Below are 23,258 nucleotides of genomic sequence, written 5' to 3' on the forward strand. Positions count from 1 at the left end.
ACCAGAGAAAAAATTAAATCTGCATATGCTGAAATGATGCAGCATCCAGCAATTTTGAAATATGATGATTCAAAGTTATTAATTACATTTTATGATGATTAAAAGTCACTTTCTGAGTCTGCCCAATCATGGAAATAGTCAATCTCAAAATAAGCGTATTCATTCAAAAAGCAGTGAGAAGTAAAAACTGAAGGTAAGCAGTTATTGTCAGATTTTTCTTCTAAATGGGTATGACTAGCAGTTTTATAGTACTGCAGGTGGCTACTCAATCATTTATAACCTGGAGAACTTCAAATGTTCTTGGATCAAAATTATCTTAGTTATGTCTGGTGACATTAACAGCCTCCCTTAGAGTATGTGTGTACAAAACTAACTCTGAGTGAAAGTCAAGCCATGAAACAATTTCCTCTCTTTTGCATCCTTCAAAAGCAACTGAAAAGATTTTCCTGAATCTTTCCAGAGCATTTCAGTGTGGCCTGAGCCAACTATGCCTGGGTACACCCCAGGGGAGATTTTGGGGAGGAGAGTTATGAGCAAGGGGCCAGAGAAGGGAAACTTTAGACTTTGACTGTGGCTTCATAAAAGCCAATCCATGCTATAAACTCTATACATCTGTCTCTGCCTCACCCCTGGCCCATGCTTTTTACTTCCAGGCCATTTTACCTGCCTTCAGACTCTCCTTGGGAGCTGGCATTCCACAGGGCTCCCACTGCCGTGGTCTTTGGCAGGACTGTTTCTGTTGACATTGGCAAGCAGAAGCTGAGACTAAACACAGCCTATCCTAGAGCAGAGAGAGAAATGAGAAATAGGAGGGAGCAGAAATGCCTACTAGAAGTAGGATATTGGAAAAAGGAGGCACTTCTTTGGATGTGAAGCTTTGAGTTCAGTCTTTTGTAAGATTGCCTGTTAAAAGAGGGAATGACACTGTGATGCTGTTGCACAGAATTTCATCACAATACTTAAATTTGTAGGTGTTTCTCTTAAATACCTGTTGCTGGGAGTTGTCTAATAATTTCAGCAGCTGATCTTCCATTTTAAAAGTGTAAGTGTATTCTTCAGAGCTTAGAACAAAAACATGGTCCTTCATCCTAAAAAAAAAAAATCAGCAAGGTGAAAGAGAGCAAAACAATACAAAACAAAACAAAAAAAATGGAAAGAAATCCACAGAAACTGGATTTGAAACTTCAAGATATAATTTTAAAATTGATATTTTATGAGTTTGGCAGACAGCATTAGTAGTGTTGTTGATGGTATGAGTAAAAAGCAGATCAGAGATAGTAAGAAGGTCTTTGAGGGAGGCTGGAATTACTGGATAGGAGAAGGTATTGAGAGCATGGAGGGAAATATTATCTTATTTATCATATTTATCTTCATCCTTAAGAAGTGTTGCCACTTAAAAAGAGGAACTGTATGTGCTGGAAGACCTGGATTTCCACAGGCCCACAGAGGATAAATTCCAGATGTTAAGGTGACAGAAGATAAAGGAATGACAAAATCACAGTGGAGGCAAAGCAGTGCTACTGTTTGTTAGGAGGAATATTTAGAGAGAGATTTCTGAGGATCAGTGATGTTGCTACTTTGGAGACAGAAGTGTCAGCAGCAGCAGGGGATAAAGAACATTCAGGCAGTTTAGGGATGCATTTGTGAAGAGGAAAATGGCTTTGTTCTTCCTTATTCAAGGGTTTAATTGAAGGTGATCGAAAAGGTGCTATAATTTAGCTTGAATAAATCCATCATCTGGGATGGTAGTACAGGCTTAGATATTATAAGGATCATTCCTACTTTCAGTCAGAAGAATGATCTGTCATATCCTGCATCTTACCCAGGAAATTGCTTTATAATTTAATATCTCAGGTGAAACTGAGATATTAAACTGATTTCCAAACTAATTTGGAAATCCCAAACATGCGTCAAAGACTTTGTGTGATATCTGTAAAATATATCTGTGGTGATATATTTCCACTGAAAGGCCTCCCTGGAAAAGCCTCAGATCAACACTGCAGGGTTCTGGGGAGGTTTGTGTGGGGATGTATCTCTGAGACCCTCAGATTTCCATCTGCTGTTCCAACCTGGAAAAATTTTGCTGGACTTCATACATCCCTAAGAAAATTGGCAAGCATGAAGCTGCAATTTCAGGAAGAAGCAGGGAGAAGCAAACTCCAGGGAAGGACAGATGGATTGGGATCCCTAGACAAATATCAATGGGACTCCATAAGATGAAGATGAATATGCAGCTCTGAAAGGTGATGAGGGAGGAAGCTGGAAAATTGGGAGCCATCAGGTGATTTGGATGAGCAATTTGCATAATCCAAGCCTGAGGTACTGTGAGTTTAATTGAAGAATTTTTTGGGCTTTGGAAAAGGGAGCAAGGAAATATTGGTATATACCTTGGGGAGGGACTTCACTGGTACCACTGAATCAATGAAATAAAAATTGCTTTTTATAACCCCACAATAAAATACCATTCAAGTATTATTTAAGTATCTTCCCTAAAGAGATAGTATTGTTAATAATACCATACACAGGTTTGTCACACTCAGCTGAACAGCAGAACAAGCATTTTATAGGTCCTTTTAAATGATAAAGTGCAAAGAAAGAGTTAGAAGCCACTAACTTTTTTATTTTGTTTGCTGTCTTGTAACTTAAAACGACCTTGCAAGATTCCTCCCACAAGCGACATTTTACAACGAAGTCATAAGCTTCTGAAAACAGAAATTTATGATGGAAATGCTGACAGTCAGACAGTCAAGTATTGCACTGCTGGCAGGCACCAGTATAATACTTAACCTGAGACTGTGAAGACAGTAGCATAAATCAGCCTAGGTCTAGGTGGAAATGGCTGTGTGTTTGTACTGTTCTTTTCCAGTAACACGAGAAAATTTGTACAACACAAATGGTCATAAAAAAAATGTTATGATGCTGTTTCCAGCAAATGACCAAAGTCAAGATATTCTCAATTAGCTGGCACCTCAGAGCAAAGGTACACATCAGGGAGATGCTTCCATCCCTTTGTGACCTAGCTGGGGGTCTGTAGTGAGGCATTTAAACACTCTGCTCTTGGGAGTTTGGGCTTCATCCTCATCTTTTCTCTACCTTATTCTTCTGGAATAGCTTCTAATGGGTTGCTTTTCTTTGCTTTTTCTATCTTTTTTTACTAAACTTATCTCCTGCTTGTCCCCATTTTACATGTCTTAAATTTAGTCTTTGGAAACAATATTCAACTCGGCAACTAAAAGAGAGCAACAAAAACTAGGAAACGAGATTTTGAGCCATCACAGGATCATTATTCTATTTTTAGAAGCTCTGCATGGATTTCAGTAGAAATGGTTATGCTCCAGTTTCCATTGAAGTAAAACTTGAGAGATGAGCCTTTAATTTCTATGTTTTTGTTGATTTTTTTTTCCTTAAAGGAGGCTGTGCATCTTTCAGAGGTTTTCAGGATAATGTATATGTAATAAAGTTATTTCTTCTGACCCAAAGAGGTTTTTGGGTCTCTAGAGTTTTTTTATCTCTAAAAAAAAGATACTGTAGTGCAGAGATACTCAGGCAGCTCACCTTGGCATAATGGGTGATGCTGCAATGTATAAAATGAACCACATCTCCAGAGGAAAAGAGTGGTTTCTGTAGGTTTTTTATATTTATCTGAGAAAGTAAACAACCTCCTGTTGTTCAAGCAGACAGTTGAAGAATATACAGGCAAGACATGTTTGGAAAAGATATAATTTGTGAGCCATGAGGAGAACTTGTCAAAATAAATGTCTTCTTAGGCTGTGAGTGGCAAAGGGAATAGCTTTTTTCCAACATAAAATGGATTCAAACCAAAAAGCACAAACATCTTGAAGCAATCTCTTACTGACTGAAAAGTTGGGGAGATAAGATACCTAAATCTTTTACAGGGAAGGAGGAAATCTGGTTGCCACCACATCTGGGTCTTAGAATGCCTGGAATTAAATTAGCAAAATAAATTTAAAAACTAGTGAATGTGTTTCCATGGAAGGATGAAAAACATAGGAAACCTTATGCTAATCAAAACTATCTCGTTTAGAGATACTCTTTAGAGTATTTGAGACCTGTAGATAATTTTGCCTCACATCTTTTATATCCTAGCAGTTGAAATACTACCTGTTACCTAATATTGAGATAATGTCCATGTCTTACTAAAATAAGACTTTCAGAAATTATTTGGAGACACCAACCAGAAAAAAAGGACCACCAATTTTCTATCTGATGTTTGCCAGTGGAACATCTTCCTTGCAGTTAAATGTTTCTGCCTAATTTCTCTTTTGAATTTATCTGGTTCTTGTCACAACTTTCTCAGGAAGAGTAAAGAAGTCCTTACTCCCTGGTTTATTCTCCCCACAAAGGTACTTATGTGCTATCAGACTGCCCCTCTAGTCCTCTTGATATGCTAAAGAAATGCAGTTTTCTGGTGTATATTCTAACTATGGTCTCCATTCTTTGGGCTCCCCTCACTGTAGAATACTGTTACTACCTACTTGCTTCCATCTTTGCAAAATGCCTTAAATAGTAAGGAAACATTGTTCTTGAAGATTTATTATTCCCACTCTTCTAAATGTAAACAATATTATTGTGTTGATCATAACATAAATGTGGTAATAACAATTTAATCTTTAAATATTTATTTTGGATATTAAAAAAATAGTCCTGATTCTCATTTATATTATTATTATTAAGGAAAGTGACTATAGGATATATGTAAACCAAACCCACACTTTTCCACTAGGTGGTAATTACATGGTACTGAATATTTCTCAGGTAATAATTATGTAATTACCATGGTATTCCTTATATAAAAAATTGTATTAAGCTGTTTCTTGACACTGCATCAATCTTTATAATAAGCATGTATAGGAGCTTTAGGAAGGCAGTTAAAATAATTTTTATCCTCTCCTCTCCTCTCCTCTCCTCTCCTCTCCTCTCCTCTCCTCTCCTCTCCTCTCCTCTCCTCTCCTCTCCTCTCCTCTCCTCTCCTCTCCTCTCCTCTCCTCTCCTCTCCTCTCCTCTCCTCTCCTCTCCTCTCCTCTCCTCTCCTCTCCTCTCCTTTTCATGTTAAATGTTCCCTATTACTTCTAACAACACATAATGACTACTTTGGTGCCATTATGGTCTGTAGAGAGATATATAATATCATTTTAATATTATAAAATAAATTATTTTATTTTTATTTTTATAATATAATAATAGAATATAAATATAATAAATATTTAATAGCAAGATCTGAACATCAAATTATTTGGTTCTGATGTTTGTTTAAGCATCCACTATTTAAGTTTGTTTGGATTTTCTTTTCTTTTATTTTTTATATTGAAGTATCTTTAGTTTACAAAATATAGCAAGAAAATAATCATAAAAACATTCTTCAGATTTAAAAAAAATTACTTCTTTTCAAATTGGACAGAATATAGAGAGTCTCATTACTTATTTTGTATTTGGGATCCCTACAACTTAGTTTCCAGAATTGGGAGATGTATAGACACGGGTAAAAATAAATTATCATGGTTTTATTAGTTCTTTTGGGTTTATATAATTATCTGTACCTTTTCAAAAATTATAAAAGCCTATGGCTTTGATAATTATTTTTTTCTGCCGTGCACTCCTGGTTCGAAATAATATTTAGATACATTATGATTATCTCCAAATTTCATTTAAAGATGAATTATTATTTTATAGCCTCTTAGGATAAACACCAAAAATATACAATTGAAAGGAATTTGAAAGGGTACTTCACAAATTATCTAATCGGACCAAATTTCTATTATCATGTGAAGCTGTTTTCCTTTCCTTTCCAGCAAGTGTTATCTGTATCTTTCAGTAGAAAGTTTTGAAGCATCTAGGATCTTTATCTTTTATCCAGAATATTATATTTTGTCATATTTTTGTTCTATCAATTATGAAAGGAATGCCAATATTAAAAAATGTGTTAAATTAAAAAATGTATTTGAGTGTGTCCTTCCCCCAAGTTTACCTGTGCTCAGCTGACATTCTTTTACAGAAAACCTTTTAACATGTAACAATTCCATTAGTGATATTTTTATTAAATGCCAGTCTCAAGCAACATTTTGAAACATTGCTAGCTCATATAAGAAGAATAATTCAAAGCACATTCTACAATAGACAAGTGTTGCAGCTTTCTGAAGGAAAAGTAGGAGGAATTTATTAATGTGGACTTAAAGAAAGTGTATTTTTGGGACCTCTGCCCAGATACAGCTCGTCTTTATGGATAAAACAAGAAGAGGAGTAATGTGTGAATCTCTGTGTGTGGATAGATTCAACTCATGTGTAGGTGCCTGCCATAGACATTGACACATAAAAAACCACATAAGTGGTTGATATTGATCAGAATTTTGACTGAACTAAACCCTGGGTCTTGTTAAGGCAAGAATCAGAATTTTGCTAATATATCTGGTTGCTCTGTTCCCCTAATTTTTCCCAGTCAATCAATGAGCTAATCATCCTGAAGAACTCAATTTGAAAGGGTTATTTCTAAGCAGAGGGGTGTTGTGGACAATTAAAATTCATGTTTTGGTGGCCCTGGGGTGGAAGCCTTCCTGATGAGTGCGTGGGTGCCTGGCCAGCCTTTGCCTGGCTGGGGGGAAAAGCCACCCCAAAAGGCAGAAGTTGCAGAAAGCACGGGAGGGCTCAGGTGGGGTGGGCAAAGGATGGATGCAGTTGTTACTCAGCAACACATCTGAGGGGAGCATGTATAGAGGGCTTTGTCTATTGTGCTGCCTTTTCAGGCTGAGTCGATAATGCCAGTGTCGGTTTCAAGCGAAGCGTGTGCCAGATTACAGATAGCCAGCAATGGCATTTGAGAGCCGTTAATTGTGAAACTTGAGAGGAAAATGTGCACATTCTTTTTCAGAGTGCTATTTGAATTATGGGCTTTTTATCCCAGAACACTGTGGGTTTCACTTTTATTCTCTTCCCACATAAAACGCATGAAGTGCACTGAGTCTCTTTCATTTGGCAGCTTATATATTGCGTTCTTTGCAGGGATTGCTTTGGCTTGTTAAAATGTACCCCATGTATTAAAATGAAATTGTCACTGCTGTGTGGTGCAACATAACATGGTTTGACACCAAGTGCCTGCAGCTACAGAAAACAGACTTTTATTGCATTTATTCTTTCAGAGACAAGAGTCTCTAAAGGCTCAGCACAGACATTCGCTTAGTTAAGTCTGAATGAAGCCAAATCGAACAATCTAAGTCACTGTCTTTGTGCTCGTAGAAAGAGCCCAGCCCACATGATACACAATGATACAACCTGGAAGGGGAAAGTTTTAATTTCATCTGAAATAATTGGACAATAGACTGATTTCCTTAAAAAAATTAAATGGGAAGGCAGGATTTTTTGGGCTTCTTTTTTGGTTTTTTGTTTTTTTTTGTTTTCTTTGTGGTATGGTGTGGTTTCTTGGACTTGAGCAGAATTGTATCCTTGGAGACAAACTGCTGCTGTATGTGAACCACTCTTTCCCCAAACTGTGTGACAGAAAGAGTAGTGGATAAATTCATTTTAAAATTATCTAGACTGGTGAGAAGTAAGCAATATATATGTCAGCAGAGTTATTTTGTGGAGAATACCTGGAGGTACATACTGGTGCATTGAAGGAGCATTGAACATGGTGTTTAAACACAACTTTTCTAGGAAATTACTGGCTTTCCATTTCTCTTTTTCCTCTTTTCAAAGTTTCTAAACCCCCTCTGTAGCAAAGTTAACTCCTTTTCTGGGCTTGTATGCAGTTGATTTAGAAGATCTGAAGCAATAGTGAGTTTCCAGATGTGGTATAACCATGGTTTGAGATTTGACTAGTAACTTTGTGTTCTTACAATTGTTCAAAAATACATTTACCAATTCACTGTTAATACTTTAATGTCTCAATGCTGAGAGTTATCCTGAACTCACAGAAGATGAACAGTAAGGCATTTCCTCAGCTGGTGTTACACATAAATTACTTTCTTTACCCAGAACTTGGCTTTATGTTGCAATAGTCATATATGCATTGTCTTTGGTTTTACTATAAAGCCTGTCTTTGCAGGTTGTTTTCTTAACATTGTAATCCTTAATAATTGTTGTTTAATCCTCCGTTATCTTCTCCAAATCCTGCAATTCACTTCTTTAAGCCATTTGAAGTTATTTTGGGTGCAGTAGGAGTCTAGAAACGTGTCCATTGCTTTTCCAAGCAGCACATGAGAGCATAAAGATGTCCTTGTTCAGGGTGATGCCCTGGAGCCAGAAGGGGACTGTTCATTGACAGGGCTGTGCTCAAGCACAGCTGGGAGTGCAGCTGCAGGCAGGGAGGGTGGCAGGTCCTCCTCAGGAGCCACACTCTGTCCTAATGAAACTGGCTCAACCAGTTTCTCTGCAAAAATCAGCAGCAACAGCCTTGCAGGCTTCTCTCAGCATCTGTGCTTCTCCTTTTTTTCTCCTTCTGCTTTTTGTTTTTTTGCTGACTGAGTGCTCCCATAACAGTCTAGTAACACATATTGCTTCTACCCATATCCCACTCTCTTTTCTTTTCCAGAATGGAGTCTACAGAAAAATGTGAAGTAGTAATTCAGCATTTTAATGGCAAATATCTGAAAACCCCACCCGGTCTACCAGGTAAGTCTAGCCATCCTTGTGAAATTTAAAATTCACTGAAGAGTTTAGAATACAGAAATACTGGAATTTATCTTGAGAGGGGCTTAAATTACTGCCCCTGCTAAGAGGGCATATAACCTCTCTGGCTGAATCCTATCTTTTATGACCCATAGCTACCTTTTCTTACCCTGGTTTGTATGTTTTAAGCATTTGTGCCTGACAGCAGCAAATTTAAGAACATAAAATTCATGTTGTCTTGCTGTGTTTTTTTTTCCTTTTGAATGTTGTTGTCTTGGGGGTTTTTTTTGGGTTTTGTTTGGTTGGTTGGTTGGCTTTGTTTGGTTTTTTTTCCCAGTTAGTACAGAGGCCACATAACTAAATGCCAATGTTTTTCTAACAAACCAGGAATATAACTTATATAAAAGCTTTATTATCAATTCATTATTGATTATAGCTTTATATTGATTATTAAATATCCAGGATTTCAGGTTGTAGCAGCTGTATATTCATCACAGTTACCACTTAGTATTGCTAGCTACTGTTACCTGTATTAACAAAAGTAGCTGTTAATACTGAAGATATTTCAAATATTAAGTTTTTTTCTTACCATAACTTAATGAAGTCCTGACACTTTCTCACAATACCCTCAGAACACATTCACTGGTGTGTCCATACCACATTGAAAGTCAAGTTCCAGCTATTATTTTGCTTTTCAAATCTTTAGCTATCATCCATGCATTCATCAGCTGTGAAAAGTTTAGTGATCAGTTGCTCAATACTTACTGCTTGACAAGACCTCTCCAAGGCTGCAAATTTGCAAGGATTTCTCCTGAAGGGCTGCATTAAATGAGCAGGAAATGCTGGCAAGAATTGTGTCCTAAGTTATCTCCACCTTTTTTTTTCCCCCTAGCTTCCTTTAAACTATTTCCTTTTTTAGTTACTTTCATTAAATTTCTTCTTATTCATTGCCTGGTTCTTTATGCAGAAGATGTACTGAATACTCTAATTAAAAGAAAGCCATCTGCACAGCTACAGTGTACAGTAATTGAGAGCTGCAATGTACATATAAATTTTAGTCAGATCACCTTCATGAAAGAAGATAAAGCTTTTAGTACAAGCTGCAAGACTCCATATTAAGACTGATTTTTCAAAAGTAGTCACTGACTATTTTTGTCAGCACTAGCTAGTGAGTTACACCACCAACTTTGTCAAGTACAACAAACTTGGGCTGCATAGAACAATGGGCTGAGCAGCATAGGCAGAGAACTTTAACCTTTGCCTTGCCTTTCTGTATGCACACTTTGAGTCCCAGCAGCAATCTGTTTAATATCATAGCAACACCCAATGGAAAGAGTGTGAATAGCAAGGAGTCAGTAAAGGCTGGCATTGTCAGTATAAGTCTGTGTGCTCCATAGTCACATCCCAGTTGTCTCAGAGAGGACACATCATTAAATCCAGTATTAAAGTAGAATATTCTTACTGAGCCTGCTTGAGACAGAAAGCTACATAGTAAAGAATGACAGCTATAAAATGAAAATAATTTTCTTTTTTTAATTTATAAATAATCAGAAACGTACTGGTTATTCAACATGAACAGTGTTTGTACATCAAAACAGGGGTCTTGATAAGATAGCTTATTTTACAGCTTGATTATTTACTTCTCATTATCTCATTTCAAGAGATACACTGAAATTGGATTTTAATGGCTATAACTTTTGATGCTTTCTTCAAGGACATGAATCAGTTCTTAATTTCTTGAGCAAGAAAAGATGCCCATGTGAAAAGATTGTCTACTCTGTTTCTCTCATGATTGTTGTTGTCAGATGGAATTAGTTGCAAGGATTATTTGGGAAGTGACTGTATTAAGGGTTTTAATTTACCTGAGTGCTGTTCAGATGCAAATATAGTATAATGCAGCTTGGGAAAAAAATCACTGAACCATTAACTGAACTCGCTCAGCTATGCAGGAGGTATGTGTAAGATCCCATTTTGTCCTCGAGTTTTGGGAGGCAGATTTTGTGTTTCTGAACACAGGTAGTTAGAACTTGTTACAGGGTATTTGGTCCACATAAAAGAAGCTGTTTGTGCCTTGTTATTAGAGTAGGTCACTCTTTAAATCCATAATTAAAAGATTTGTTGTATTCATTCCTCTTCTTCTTAAGAAGCCGGGGCATAAACATGATCACCTTAGCAGTGGGGTTGATTCAAGGGATCATTTACATTTTATCCAGTGCAAAAAATTATTCACTCCTAGTTTCTTCTTGATGTAGATTCTGGTTAAGCTTGTACTCAGTTTCTACATCTGTGATATGAACCTGTACTTAAGTGTCTCAGCAAAGACAGAAGTGTCTTGCATGAAGCAGGAAGGAAAATCAAGTCTCTTAATGTATTGGAAAATCACAGTTATAATCTGAAAAGGATTCTCCCAGCATCTCAGTAATTGGCATGGAAGGAGAATCATCTCTAGTTTATTGCTGTGACCTCTTTATGGATATTAGTTAAAAAAACAAAGAGAACATTAGTGGAAATATACAACACTGTCTGTTACTAACTCTGCTGCTCAAAGGCCTGATCTTAATGAGAGTGAAAATGGATCAATACTTTTAGGGTTAAAATACATTGATTTTGGATTTTCAAAAGGATTTCTTTCAGGTGTGGCAGTGAACTGAAAGGGTTTTTTGCATTTTTGTCCTCATCTCTCATCCAAGCACTAATGTTCTGGTTCAGGTTTACCAGCTAATAGAAGGTTGCATGAGGCCCATCAAGAAAGAAATCAACTGGCTGTTGGCCATGTGCTACTGGCCTGAGGCAGTGGGATTATGGACCAGACAAATCATTTTGGCAGCTCTCTTCCATCCCTGCTGGGTTCCCTGAGATGTGATCCTGGTGATGTGTCATCATACATTCTGTGGGACATATGTTTGTGAAATCAGCATATTTAGAGGATAAAATGTTCATGTGTTGCAGGGGTAGTTTTGTCTGGTTACCCAGGCATGATGGAAGATTTGGGATAGGTAGCTTTCACATGATGTTGAACAGCCCATTAGAAAGTCTGGGCACCATAGCTCTGGCTTTCATGCCAGAATAAAGTTATACCTTACCTGACTTAGTTATACCTTCCCAAAGAGTTATCTCAAACATTAATTTTGAATAGAGAGCTGTTTTTCAACTAGATTTTTGCTTGGCAAATGAGATGTAAATGCAGTTAAATTTTTTAAATTTGATTTTTCTTGTTGTCAGGTTTGGGGTTTTATTATTGTTCTTGTAAGTCAGAAAAAAGTTACAAGAGAATAAGTGCTGTGTACCTAGATGTTTGAGCCTAGCCAAGAGTCACACATCAAAGCTAGCCCAGGCCAACAATGCAGCAGGAAAGCAAGGTTACAGCTGGAAGGAAAGGAGGGCACACAGGGCACTTTGGAGCCTCTGTCCTTTGTACCTTCTGAAAGCAAAAACGCATCCATCCTTCTTTGACTTTTTAACTTCAGTCACTGTTGCTTCTTAAAAATTGTTGAACTGAGCACTTGTAGCTCCAGACCCCTCTGCTTCAACCCAGTCACAATGTAAAGGTTATTTTCTGTCTCTTGAAACATTTTGATGGTCAGTTGTGCAGTGCCTAGGTAAATTGAGCATCGCTGTGTCTGTGTTAGTGAATCATTCTCATTAAGGGGCCTTCTCTGTTCAACTCCTTGGCTTCATTCCACTCCGGAAGGAATTGCTCCACTCTCTTGCTTGCTCAACTAATAAGCATTTCATGATGTTCAGTCTTAGATTTACAGTACAAAATAATTGGTTGTTCCATAAATAATTAGTTAATGTCTTAGCATTTCTTTCAGACTGAGAAAGCACAGTCATCTGCAGAAATCTGCAAAATCTCAATTCTTGGCAGATCCCACGTCAACTTCATAAATATTCTGAGTAGCTTTGAGTGATTATTATTTTAGTGGGTTTTATTTGTGAGAGGTTTTTTTGTTTTCCCTTTATTAGCACTGCTTTCTTGAGATAAATAGACCTGCACAGCCCAGTGGGTATATTTTCATCCCATAGAGAATTCAGACTCATGTGAAACTAATGGTATAGACCCTGTATGGCCATGCTGAAAGTCAGCAAATGAATTCTGTATTGCTCTACATCTCCATTGAGATGTGAAGAGCACTACTAATAATGCAGGTAGGTCTCTCCCAGTCTTTCTGTACTGCATCTATTTTTGATGATCAATAGGAGGCTTCATATGAAATCCTGCTAATTTTTGACATTTTGCAATCACTGAATTAAATTAAAATTTCCTAGCTCATCTCTCAGTAACAAGTTGGCTTCTGTTTGGATGGGCAAGTTTAGGGAATGATATTTACACAGTTTTTGTTCATGTCCCGGTATCTTTGGATGTTTTTGAATAACTTCATTTTTTTCTTTCTGAATAAATGCAAAAATTTAACAAGTTCTTACTTTTCTCTCTGGAATTCACAGGAACATCTCAATTGCAGTAATTATCCTCTGCTGATATGTCCATTATACTCTCTCACATAATTTTCTAGTTGTTATACCTTAAATTTAATTTGAGTTGTCAGAGGACATTGGGCCAGTTACTTTCTCAGAGAAAACTTGAAGCAAGTGAGACACATGGATGCTACATTACATGGTCAAAAATCTTCCTTTTCTTATTGCTAATTTAATTACAGATACCTGACAAAAATAAAGAAGAGGGAATTATTATCCTTGTGTACGTTAAGAACCCCACAAGTAACAAGTGGCTATCATTTTTACACTGACTTTTACTAGAGTAAAAATTCTTAAATAGAAAGAAATTATCTGCTACAATACAGATGTATTTGCAAATACCTCATATTTTGCTTTAATCATTACTGGGCATGCTTCATTTTTTTTTTAATTTATTTTTGAAAGTGTTCCAAGCACTGCATTTTTATGGACTCATTTCACCAAAATCAATTGATGTTTTCTGCCTCTCTACTTAGTATAAATATTTCTCTTAGGATATCTCTCAGGTTCTTGCGCCACAGAGAGTAAATTCAGATAGTTAACCTTTGCTTCAGAGAAGTAGACTTAGAACTTGGAATACTCTATTGAGAGCAACCTGTTTTCTAGGATATTGTGCCTTAAATGGTGATGAAGGAACAGTATTCCAGTTGAGGGTTAACTGTGTACTGGATATTAACAACATTTTCCACTGTTTTTCTCTTAGTATATGAACAAATACTATCTTGTTTGTCATTAGCGATGCTCTAAACTGCTCTTCTGAGTGAATGAACTTTAAATGTTTTATTTGATAGCTTTTTAGACCCTGTCTCCTGGTGTTTTATCTTTTTTTATTTAATTCTCTGTTCATTTATGTAGATAAAACACTGACAAACTCTTCCAAATATTTCTTCTTGGGGCATTGCATAGCTGTCTGTATATATGTATGTTTTTGACATTTTAAACTAGATAAGATAGCAGCCAAAACTATAAACCAGGTATTGGTTTGTAGATATCTTAAAACATTTGTTGAATGCTACAGAGAACTCAGAATAAAGAGGATTCTGTTAGATTTTCTACTGGTAATGCTCAGTGAAACTAGTTTACAAAGAGGGTTATCTTTTACATATTGTTATCCTCAAAAATTTTATTTCCCAGATTTTCTCACTTGTATCTTCAGTTCCTTTCATGTATATGATATTAATGTTATCTGAATCTTTTCTATTGTCTAACTGAATTCTAAGAATTCAGGTTTGTAAATACTTCCATTGTTATCTGCTGACTGCACTACATAAATTCTTCCTCATTGTATCAGAAAATATGATCCTTGTAAAGACCTTCATAAAAAGTTACAGTTTAACAAATTTTCTATTTATTTTTCCCATTTCCACTTTCTGGCTGTCATTTTTTATGGAATTGCTGTAATCTTTCACTTTCTGTGCTCCATAAATACACAAACTCAGCTCATTGTTAGCAGAAATTTCTTTTACATCGCAAACCCTCTGAATATTCTTTCAACTTCTGTTGGTTTCATCTTCTTTGCAAGTCTTCATCTTTGACAAACAGTTAAAATCTTTAACTCCTGTTTGAGTCTTGGTGGTGACCATGAGGCCTCTGTAATCCCTGTCCAGCTTTGGGCCCCACGTGCTTCCAATGCCCTCAGCAATGTGCAGCTGCTGTCCCAAGCTCGGGTCTCTCTGACAAACAGTTTCTGTGCAGAATGGGCTCTGTGGACCTTTGGCTGGGGTTGTGTTGGATGTTAAAAGGTGCCTGGGTGGTATGTGCAGCTCTCAGAAGAGAGGGTCCCTGAGGAAATAGTTTCATTTTTCAGACATCACATAATGTTTAAGATCACATAGACTTTGCAGAAGATGGTCATAAAGATGGACTTTCTAACCAAGAAACTTCAGAATGGGTACTGAGTTATTGAAAAATATAAACCCTTTTGCTCAGAAAGCAGTTCCCTGTTTAGATCTGAGTGACTTTGGTTTTTGGCTCATGTAGGCTTCTATGATGTGGCCAAAACCTCATCACTGCTCCATGTTTGCCCTCCTTTTTAGACTCACAGCTGTCAAACACCACCAGCACAGTCTCCTGGCTTCACCCTCCTTCCAGTACTTGAGCAAACATCATTTGTAGTTAATCCAAGGTGTACCAACTCTTCAGCGATAGATTTCCAATAGCTTTTGACTTCACCTGGAGTCAAGTGTTTCTTGGACTTCCAAAGTTTCCTTCCTTTTAAAGACAGCCTTTAAAATCTGATGATACTTGTTTGCTTCATGGCATTCTTAAGAATTTCAAATGTGAAGTGTGTCATTTTGTGCCACTGAACAAGATGGGGTCCTCTCTATTTAGCTCCTTTGGGTTTTTTTTTTTGTTTCTTCAAAATTAAGTTTATGTAACCTTCTGTTGTCCTTACTGTGCTGACATTGCTGTAGGTGCTTCTGGTTCCATATCACATATTTCCATGTCATGATGCAAAGATACATTCCAATTTCCTAGGTCCCTTGGATCTTAAAGGTTGTATATTCTTTAGATTCTTTAAAGGCAAGGTTTATTTTTCTAAAAAGTAAAAAAGAAAAATTCCTATCTAGTCAAGATTTTATGTCATTACCATTTAGTTCAAGAAAGACTGCCTTTGGTTTGGAGGATATGGACATATTTATTTACTTGGTAAACCCCAGTAGCTGGTACACACTAATGTCCTGGAGGAATGAGGGCTGAGCCAATTTGTATTTTAGATATTAAGAGGTATGTATCAGTGCTAAACCATGTAATTTGAGCTCATGAGGAAAGCTGTGTGAGAGAAGACAGAATGTTACCATCATCTAAAGCCTGCTTTTCCAAAAATACGTGAAGTTGATGGGGACAGTGTCAAAGATCTGAAGTGCTTCATATTTATGTTGGTTTTCATTTGATCTTGTACTGGTCTGTAAGTTCCTAAGAAAAGAAGGTATCTTTTTGTATTTCAAAAAGCTATATGATCAAATACTGAGTTTTATAATCTAGCTGTATAATTAGGGAGAAAGTGTTTTACGGGGTTGGGGTTTTTGTATTACTTTGTATCAAAAAAGGCATAAGATCAGTTTGTTTGTGATATCGCAGTAATTCAGGTCATGATCTATAAAATAGCATTATTGCAGTTTGGATTAAAACCTTCCACATGGTTTATAAGAATGAAAGTTAGAGAACAATATGGCATATAAATGAGAAAAGATTATTCCTTTTTTTTTCTTCCTGACACAGTAGCACCTGTTATATCTTTCCTAAGATTTCTAAAAGTCTGCAGCATAAACAGAACTGCATTCCTTTCTCATTCATAATATCTGGTGACAATGAAGTCTGCCACAGTTTATCTAAACTAATTTCAATATATGCTTTTCTTTTTTCTTTTAACTCATGGGCATTTTTTGCTGTTAAGAGTGACTATGTAAATCTTCTAGTTCAGAAAATCCATTCCCTTTATGGGAAATGGTGGATATATTTGCTTAAGCACAAAGAAGTCCCTTCTGTATACTACTGCTGCATACCCAGCACAGCTCAGAGTGTGTGCACTGAATTCTGTCTTGCCTCATACATCAGCAGGAGAAGCATCGACAAGTTTCTGGTCCAGGGACAGTGCTGTTCCTCAGATGCGCCTGTAAAATCCAAGACAAGACAGACGAGTTGCGCAGGTGTTATGGCAGGCAGAATTTATGAGCCAGAAAGATTCACAGCTTGAATTTCAGATTGTTTAGGTCTAAAGGGCCGGCAATTTAAAACAAACAAAGCAAATAAATAAAAAACATGCAAATCAGAGCATGAAACAATGTGGAGCCTTGCAAAGTTATTTGTGCATGATTCAGATTTCAGGGAGCAATTCTGCTTTTGCATCAGCTGTGGCCAGCAGTGGCACAACTCCTCCTGTTTCTTCCTCTCCTGCATTACTTTATTAGTCCCTTCAGGACACTTTAAATGATGGAGTACATCTGCTTTGCAGACCTTACTGCTGCAGTATGGTGTTGTCACACCTGAGCCAACTAGTTTAAAAGTCATTTAAAAAGCCAACTTGAGCAAGGCTGAGCACAGACTAACCACTTGAGCTCATAGTGTGTTATGCTCAAGAATAATAATACCCAGCAAATGGTTTGCATGATCTCATGGGTTTTTTTAACTGAAGAAAATTATTTCCCTTTCAGACCTTTCATAAAAGAAATCTTCCTTCCTCCTCCCTCCCTCACACTTTTCCACTTGCTTACACATTGAACACTTTTAAATTGGAAATGTAGAGAAATTTATGTCAGAAGCTTCAATCTTCTTTACTTTTACCCCATAAATTCCAATTAAGCTGAACAAAAAAAAGTTTTATTGAAGCTTAACAATGTGCAAATAGATATTTTTTGACACACTCCTTTGTGCATCTGTATTTCAACCGGAAGTGGAAGCCTCTGGGAATGGACTTTTCAGATGTCCCAATAAAATTGGAGTATTGAATTTTCACATGTTTTGGAACACCACTGTAACTCAACAAACATCCAGGAGAGGTGCCTTGAAGTGCCCTTGGGTGGCAGCCAACCTTATGGAGGCTTTCAGCTGGGTTTGTCCCATCAGGGCTGGTACAGAGAATTTTCTGCAAAGACATTTTCATTGGCAGAGCATGTGAAAAATTTGGTAGCAGGAAAGAGAGGATTTGTAGCCAAACTTCTGAGTACTTGTCTGAACAGAAGTCATCCTGCAGGTGCTTGGTGTGTCCTTAAGCATTTTGGGAAAAATTTGGTCCTGATGCCTTTAGGAAGTTCTTGGTAATGAGAAAGGGGGTGTCACTGGAAGGGGAAGACACATATAAGGGGAAAAATTATACAGGGCCTGTCCTCCCTTTGTAGTCTTGTCTTTCTGCCCCACTGTGTCCCTTCCTCCAAAGTAAAACTGTCCCTGGCACCAGAGGAGCATTGAGGACTCTTCTGCAGGCCTTTCCCCCGAGTATGAAGTGACATGAAGTGTCTGAAGTAGCGAGTGAAGATATTTCCCTTTGAGATTCATCCTGAAAAAGTAAGATCAGTGGTACCACAATAGCAGTTTCCATATGTTTTGAATACCAGAACCTTCTCTCTCCCTTCCCCATATGTTTTGAATACCTCGAGGTATTCAAATAGGTATGCAAGGAGCTTTTTGCATACTTGAAGTCTCCCTTTCACCCTTCTCCTTGAATAGTGCTGCAAAACACAGAGAAAAGCAATTCAGCCTTGAAAGCACTGGAGAAGCAGAAGGCTAAGATTCTATTTGATTTTTTATTTGTTTGTCCCAGCAACTATGTCATTGTGCTGGTCAGCAGTCCTGAGCAGCTGTAAAAGCCCCATTTCTTAGTCATTTCTCTGAGCCTTTCTTTTTTGAATGGCAGCATTTGATCACAAGATCATAGAAAGGTCTTTCCCAGGTTCAATCACAGGAACTTGAAAGAAGGGCTAAGCAGCCTACATTTTACTTGGGCTGCCTCCATGTCTATGATGTGTCTGCAATTTATCTTCTACAATGTAAGAGACATCAAGAGGGAGGGGAAAGGTGATGGATATCTGATTTTACATTTGTCCTTTTTGTTAAAGCTCATTAAAGAAGCATTTTATATGTAGCCTTTACCCTACCACCCAGTATATAATCTTTCTGTATATAGTATTTTTGGAACTGCTGCTGTTCAGCAAAGAAAAAGAAACCAAAAAAAAAAAAAAAAAGAGAGAGAGAAAAAGGGCAAAGGAGTAATTTAACTTTCAGATTGAACAGATATGGTAGAAAAAATAACTTTCAAATGCCAAGTTTAACAATCCTTACTTTACATAAGACTTTTACATTTCAGAAAATGCAAATTTTAATGACAAAAGAAATTCCCTCAAAACAACTAAAAAGTTGTCATGGGTGGCTCTTCAGTGACAGTGTTATATTACTGAATATAATCAGTATCCTTCTCAATTAGGTTACTAATTGCACTATGAATTCACTGATTCTGAGCCTTTTTCTCCTCTTTTTCCTTCCTTTTCCCTCTTCATTTTCTTTTTTTCTTTTTTTCCCCCACTCTTCCCTTTCTCCCATCTTCCCCTCCTTCTCCCTCTATCTCCCTTTCAGTAAATACTGTAACTTTGTGACCATATGTGAAGCTTTTTAGTTCAGAGCTTATACTATTAAAATATGAAATATGTATTCAAATTAAGAAAACATGACCCAGCAGCTTCCTAGGTGTATTTTTGTCTGGATTTCCCTTTCCCACCTCACCCATGGTAACAGCATCATGGATGAGCACCTGCCCTTCAAAGAAGTTCTCCATAAGCTGAATTTTACATTACAGTGTAATGAAAACCTCAGCATTTGGAATTTTCAAAAGAGGCTTGGTAGCACAGGAGTAAATATATTGCAAGCACCTGCATTTCACTGATGTAGGAGTTGATGTCATTGGTTATTTTCATCTCTAATTTATCTTATTTCAGACTAGCCTCAAGGATGGCTCTAATAGAAACCAGGGAAAACTGAGCTGGACTCTTTGAAAGCATTCTTCTTGAATGTGAGCAGTAGCACCAAGCACCAACAAATTTACCTTTGCCTTAGGAGGCTTTAATTCCAGCAGGTGTGTGGTGGATACAAGTTTAGGTTGAGCAGGTTATTTTCCATATGAGTTATCTTTACTTCAGCATAGTGCATGCAATGTAAGAGGAAATAACCATTAAAAATTATTAATTATTAAAAAATAAAATTTTTTCTGTGGTTAATGTCTTGGTAGGCAATTTTTAATTTATATATGTTTTGCCTGCCTGTAATTTCAACCAAATAGTTCTTTTGTGCATAACATGACCCAGGTTGCTGATATAACATTGTATATTAGGAGCTGCATCCAAAGTGGGATTTTGTTTCAGTGCTAAGAAAATAAGAGATGTAGATAGGAAATAATAGTTGAAGGTGGGAAATATGGAAGATATTGGGATTGGGGTGTGCCTTGAATTTAAAGGGTTTTTTTTTCCCAAGACATTGCTTGTTTGCTGGCTTTGGAAGAGTAAAAAATACTCAGCACCGCTAAGAATATACATAAGGGGTGGTCTGAATCAAGATTCTGCTGTTCTGATCATTTTGTGTGATCATTGACTCCAGAAGGTTTTTCTGAATGCCAAAGTAGTGATATAAAGGAGGCTTATTCTGTAAGTGTGTTGCATATTACTCCTCTGGTATCTGTTACTAATTTAACATTTTGGGCATTTTTTGAATTAGTTTGAGTGAGAGGTATGTCAGTCCCAATAATTTTCAGGGATACTTAGGTATTGAAGTCTTTTAGGCTTAATTGAAACTATTGACTATTAATCAACATTAATGTAACCAAGTATATGAAAATTAATAGATAGAGCCAGACTGTCAGACCTAGGAAATAAAACTGTTTCTTCATCCAACAAAAACAACTTGGAAGCTGAAAGCTTCTATTTGTCACACAAGAAAGATCAGCTCAGGGTCAGGAAAAAGATCCACCCTTCCTTTAACTCAAGAGTTTCAAAAAGATGCTAATTATATTGATTTTGATAGTGTTTTTTGTTCAACAGATGTTCTTCTCCTAGGAAATACATAGGGACCACCAACATACTTCAAACAGACCCCCAGAAAAGAGCAGTTACCACATAATGGCTTTCAGTCATCACTGATGTGTCTGAATCAATGGCTAATTTGTTATCTCATTACCATTTCTCATGCATCAGATCCTGTACCTAGCAGTGAACATGAAAACATTTCTGCCTGATTGCTGCAGATCTTCCAATACCAAACACAGACTTAATTCTATTTATTTTCATGCTTCTAACCTTTTGCAGGGGGAAAACAGTATAGGCAGAGACTAGTGGTAAGTGCTGTGCAAGATTGCCATTGTAATTAGCCCATTTCCCAGGAACACAATCATTCCCAAGCAGTCCAGTCTCAATCTGAAACCTGTAATAGTGCCCTAAGGAGGTATTGGGAAAGGATTTAGCCAGCACAAGTACATTTAATAAAACTAAGTGTGGCTGTCAGAACTTACAAACACTAGTTAAGAAATCAAAGTAACTCCCTTATCTAACACAGCTGATGGATTCCAGACTGGGGTGGTTTATGTGCAGCATCTAAGAGGGATGTGGCAGGGGAAGATTAGGCAGGGGAAGACACAATACTAAGTTCATTGGGATGTCAGTCCTACTACAACTATGAGCAGAGACCTTTGGAAACCAGGCATCATGCTTTCTGTGAGGGAGTTCAGCTGTTAGGAATATAGTATGTTTGGTCTTTGCTTTAATCTACATTTTAATTTTTTTTTTAGTGTTTCTTAAACTGCAGCTTTGTTGGTAAGAACTGGTTTAACCTGTACAAGCAACTACTTGGGAAACAGCTGACTGCATCTCACTTTCCTTGCACCTTGCAGAGAATATCTCGATTAATCAAATGGTTGTCCATCACTCTCCCCTGTTCCCAGCAGACTTAGTGCAGTGTGTCTTCCCTGCAGCTAGCATTGCCTTGCTGTCACCATCTCTTTTATGCCAGCATTTCAAAAATTTCCTCCATGGGTTTTGAGCAGCCTCAGCTGCACAGAACTTCTTGTAAATACAATCCTGCATCTCCATGTGCTGTGCCTGCAGCACTAGATCAGACACTGTCTGCATCTTGTCATTTATCCTCTCCTGAAGGAAACATTCTGGTGGATGATGACACAGCACAGATTCCTCCACTCTTGGTAGGCAGACTGGGCACCAATGACTTTAACCTACAGCCTGTCTGTTGTGTCCTTTTCTCAATGTAGAGTCAACACTGCTTAATGTTTTAGCCTGTGACAGGCTAGTGTTAGACAGCAGAAACCTTCTATTTTCGGATAACCTCTTTTGATAACAAGTTTTTGTCATTGGAACTAAATCTGTGTGACAGTTACCTGTGTTGGTATATCCCTTTTGCTTGGGCTTTTCAAGTTCTGATACATGTGAAATATGCTGACTTGAATATGCCTTACATTGTTGCTTTTTGTAGATGAAGATACAGTCCAACAGCCTAGGAAAATCTGAGTTGTGCTCCCACCTGTCATGCCAGAATTGTTGGCAAGCCCATTTTTCCGTTAAAGCTGATTCTCTCAGGACTGTGTGTATGTATAAATATATATATGGAGTTTATTTTCCCCTTGAAATCTCATTGATGACCTTGATTGAGAAAGGTTTCTTAGCACATACTTAAATAACCCCTATGCAAATTTTAAATAAATGCTTGATTTTTTTTTATCTGATTAGCAGTGGTCTCCCGAGTCCGAACCTTCTGTATATAGATTAAAAGAGTATTTGGGTAAGAGGAAAGTTCATTCTCTAACATCTGCCAAGATTTTCAATGACGGTTTTTATCTTTCTCTTAAAGACAAATGAAAATTAAAAAAATTTGGACAGATCAAAATCAATTTGTCTGAATTGGTTGAGCAAGCCAAGAACTCCTCTGAATCACCAAATCTTTAGATGCGTATTGACATTCACTTACAGTAAAAACAGTTCTGTTCTTTTTATACTCAGAATGCTTTGGACATTTTTGTTTGTTCAATATGCATCTCTATTTCCATTCTGTTCAATGTCCCTAATATTTTACCATCTTACAAATTAATTAGCCCACAGAATAGTATACAGAAAATCTTTGGCCATTCTTTGGCAGCAAAGGTGATACCAAACAAGAGAAGATATTATGCAGGAAGTTTGGAGTGCTAAGAATAATAATTAATGCATAGCTTTTTCGTATACTTTTTCACTAATGGAGCTCAAAAGAAATCTTGTTTTTAATCCTACATCTTAGTTCAAGCTCATTAACTCTTCTTAAAGTCGGATTGTGTTCATTTTGATGGTTTTGATGGATTTTATTTTGGTTTTAGTGATTATAAATCTGTTTTCCTAGGTAATCCATTTTAAGGAAATAATTTTCCTGATATTTTACCATTGTGTTCCGATTTTTGAGAGCACTGCTGCCTGCATCTTCCTTCTGCACACTGCTTTTAATTTGTTGGCATATACTTTTGTGCTGAAATACCTGTCTTTTGGAATTAGATCTCAGCTGAGCTGGATAGGGGATTGAGCCATGAATGTTAACATTCACTTGCCTTAGTTCATTTTTACAGGCTTCTGCAATTGAGCTTAGCTCTTAGCAAAGGCCTTGTGTTCCTTTCAAGAGGATATCCTTTTGCTCTTGTGGCACTTTAA

At 37.1% G+C, this 23,258-nt stretch overlaps 1 protein-coding gene across 1 annotated transcript in view; it reads left to right on the forward strand.

Annotated features, from left to right (window-relative positions):
* RBMS3 (RNA binding motif single stranded interacting protein 3) overlaps positions 1 to 23,258 on the forward strand; it is a 439,534-nt gene that overhangs the window by 291,226 nt on the left and 125,050 nt on the right. The window contains exon 6 of the mRNA XM_066571247.1: positions 8,543 to 8,622. Within this exon, the coding sequence (XP_066427344.1) occupies positions 8,543 to 8,622 (80 nt within the window). The remainder of the gene's footprint in view (positions 1 to 8,542; positions 8,623 to 23,258) is intronic.

Source organism: Molothrus aeneus, chromosome 1, assembly GCF_037042795.1.
Source record: "Molothrus aeneus isolate 106 chromosome 1, BPBGC_Maene_1.0, whole genome shotgun sequence".
Classification (NCBI taxonomy): Eukaryota; Metazoa; Chordata; class Aves; order Passeriformes; family Icteridae; genus Molothrus; species Molothrus aeneus.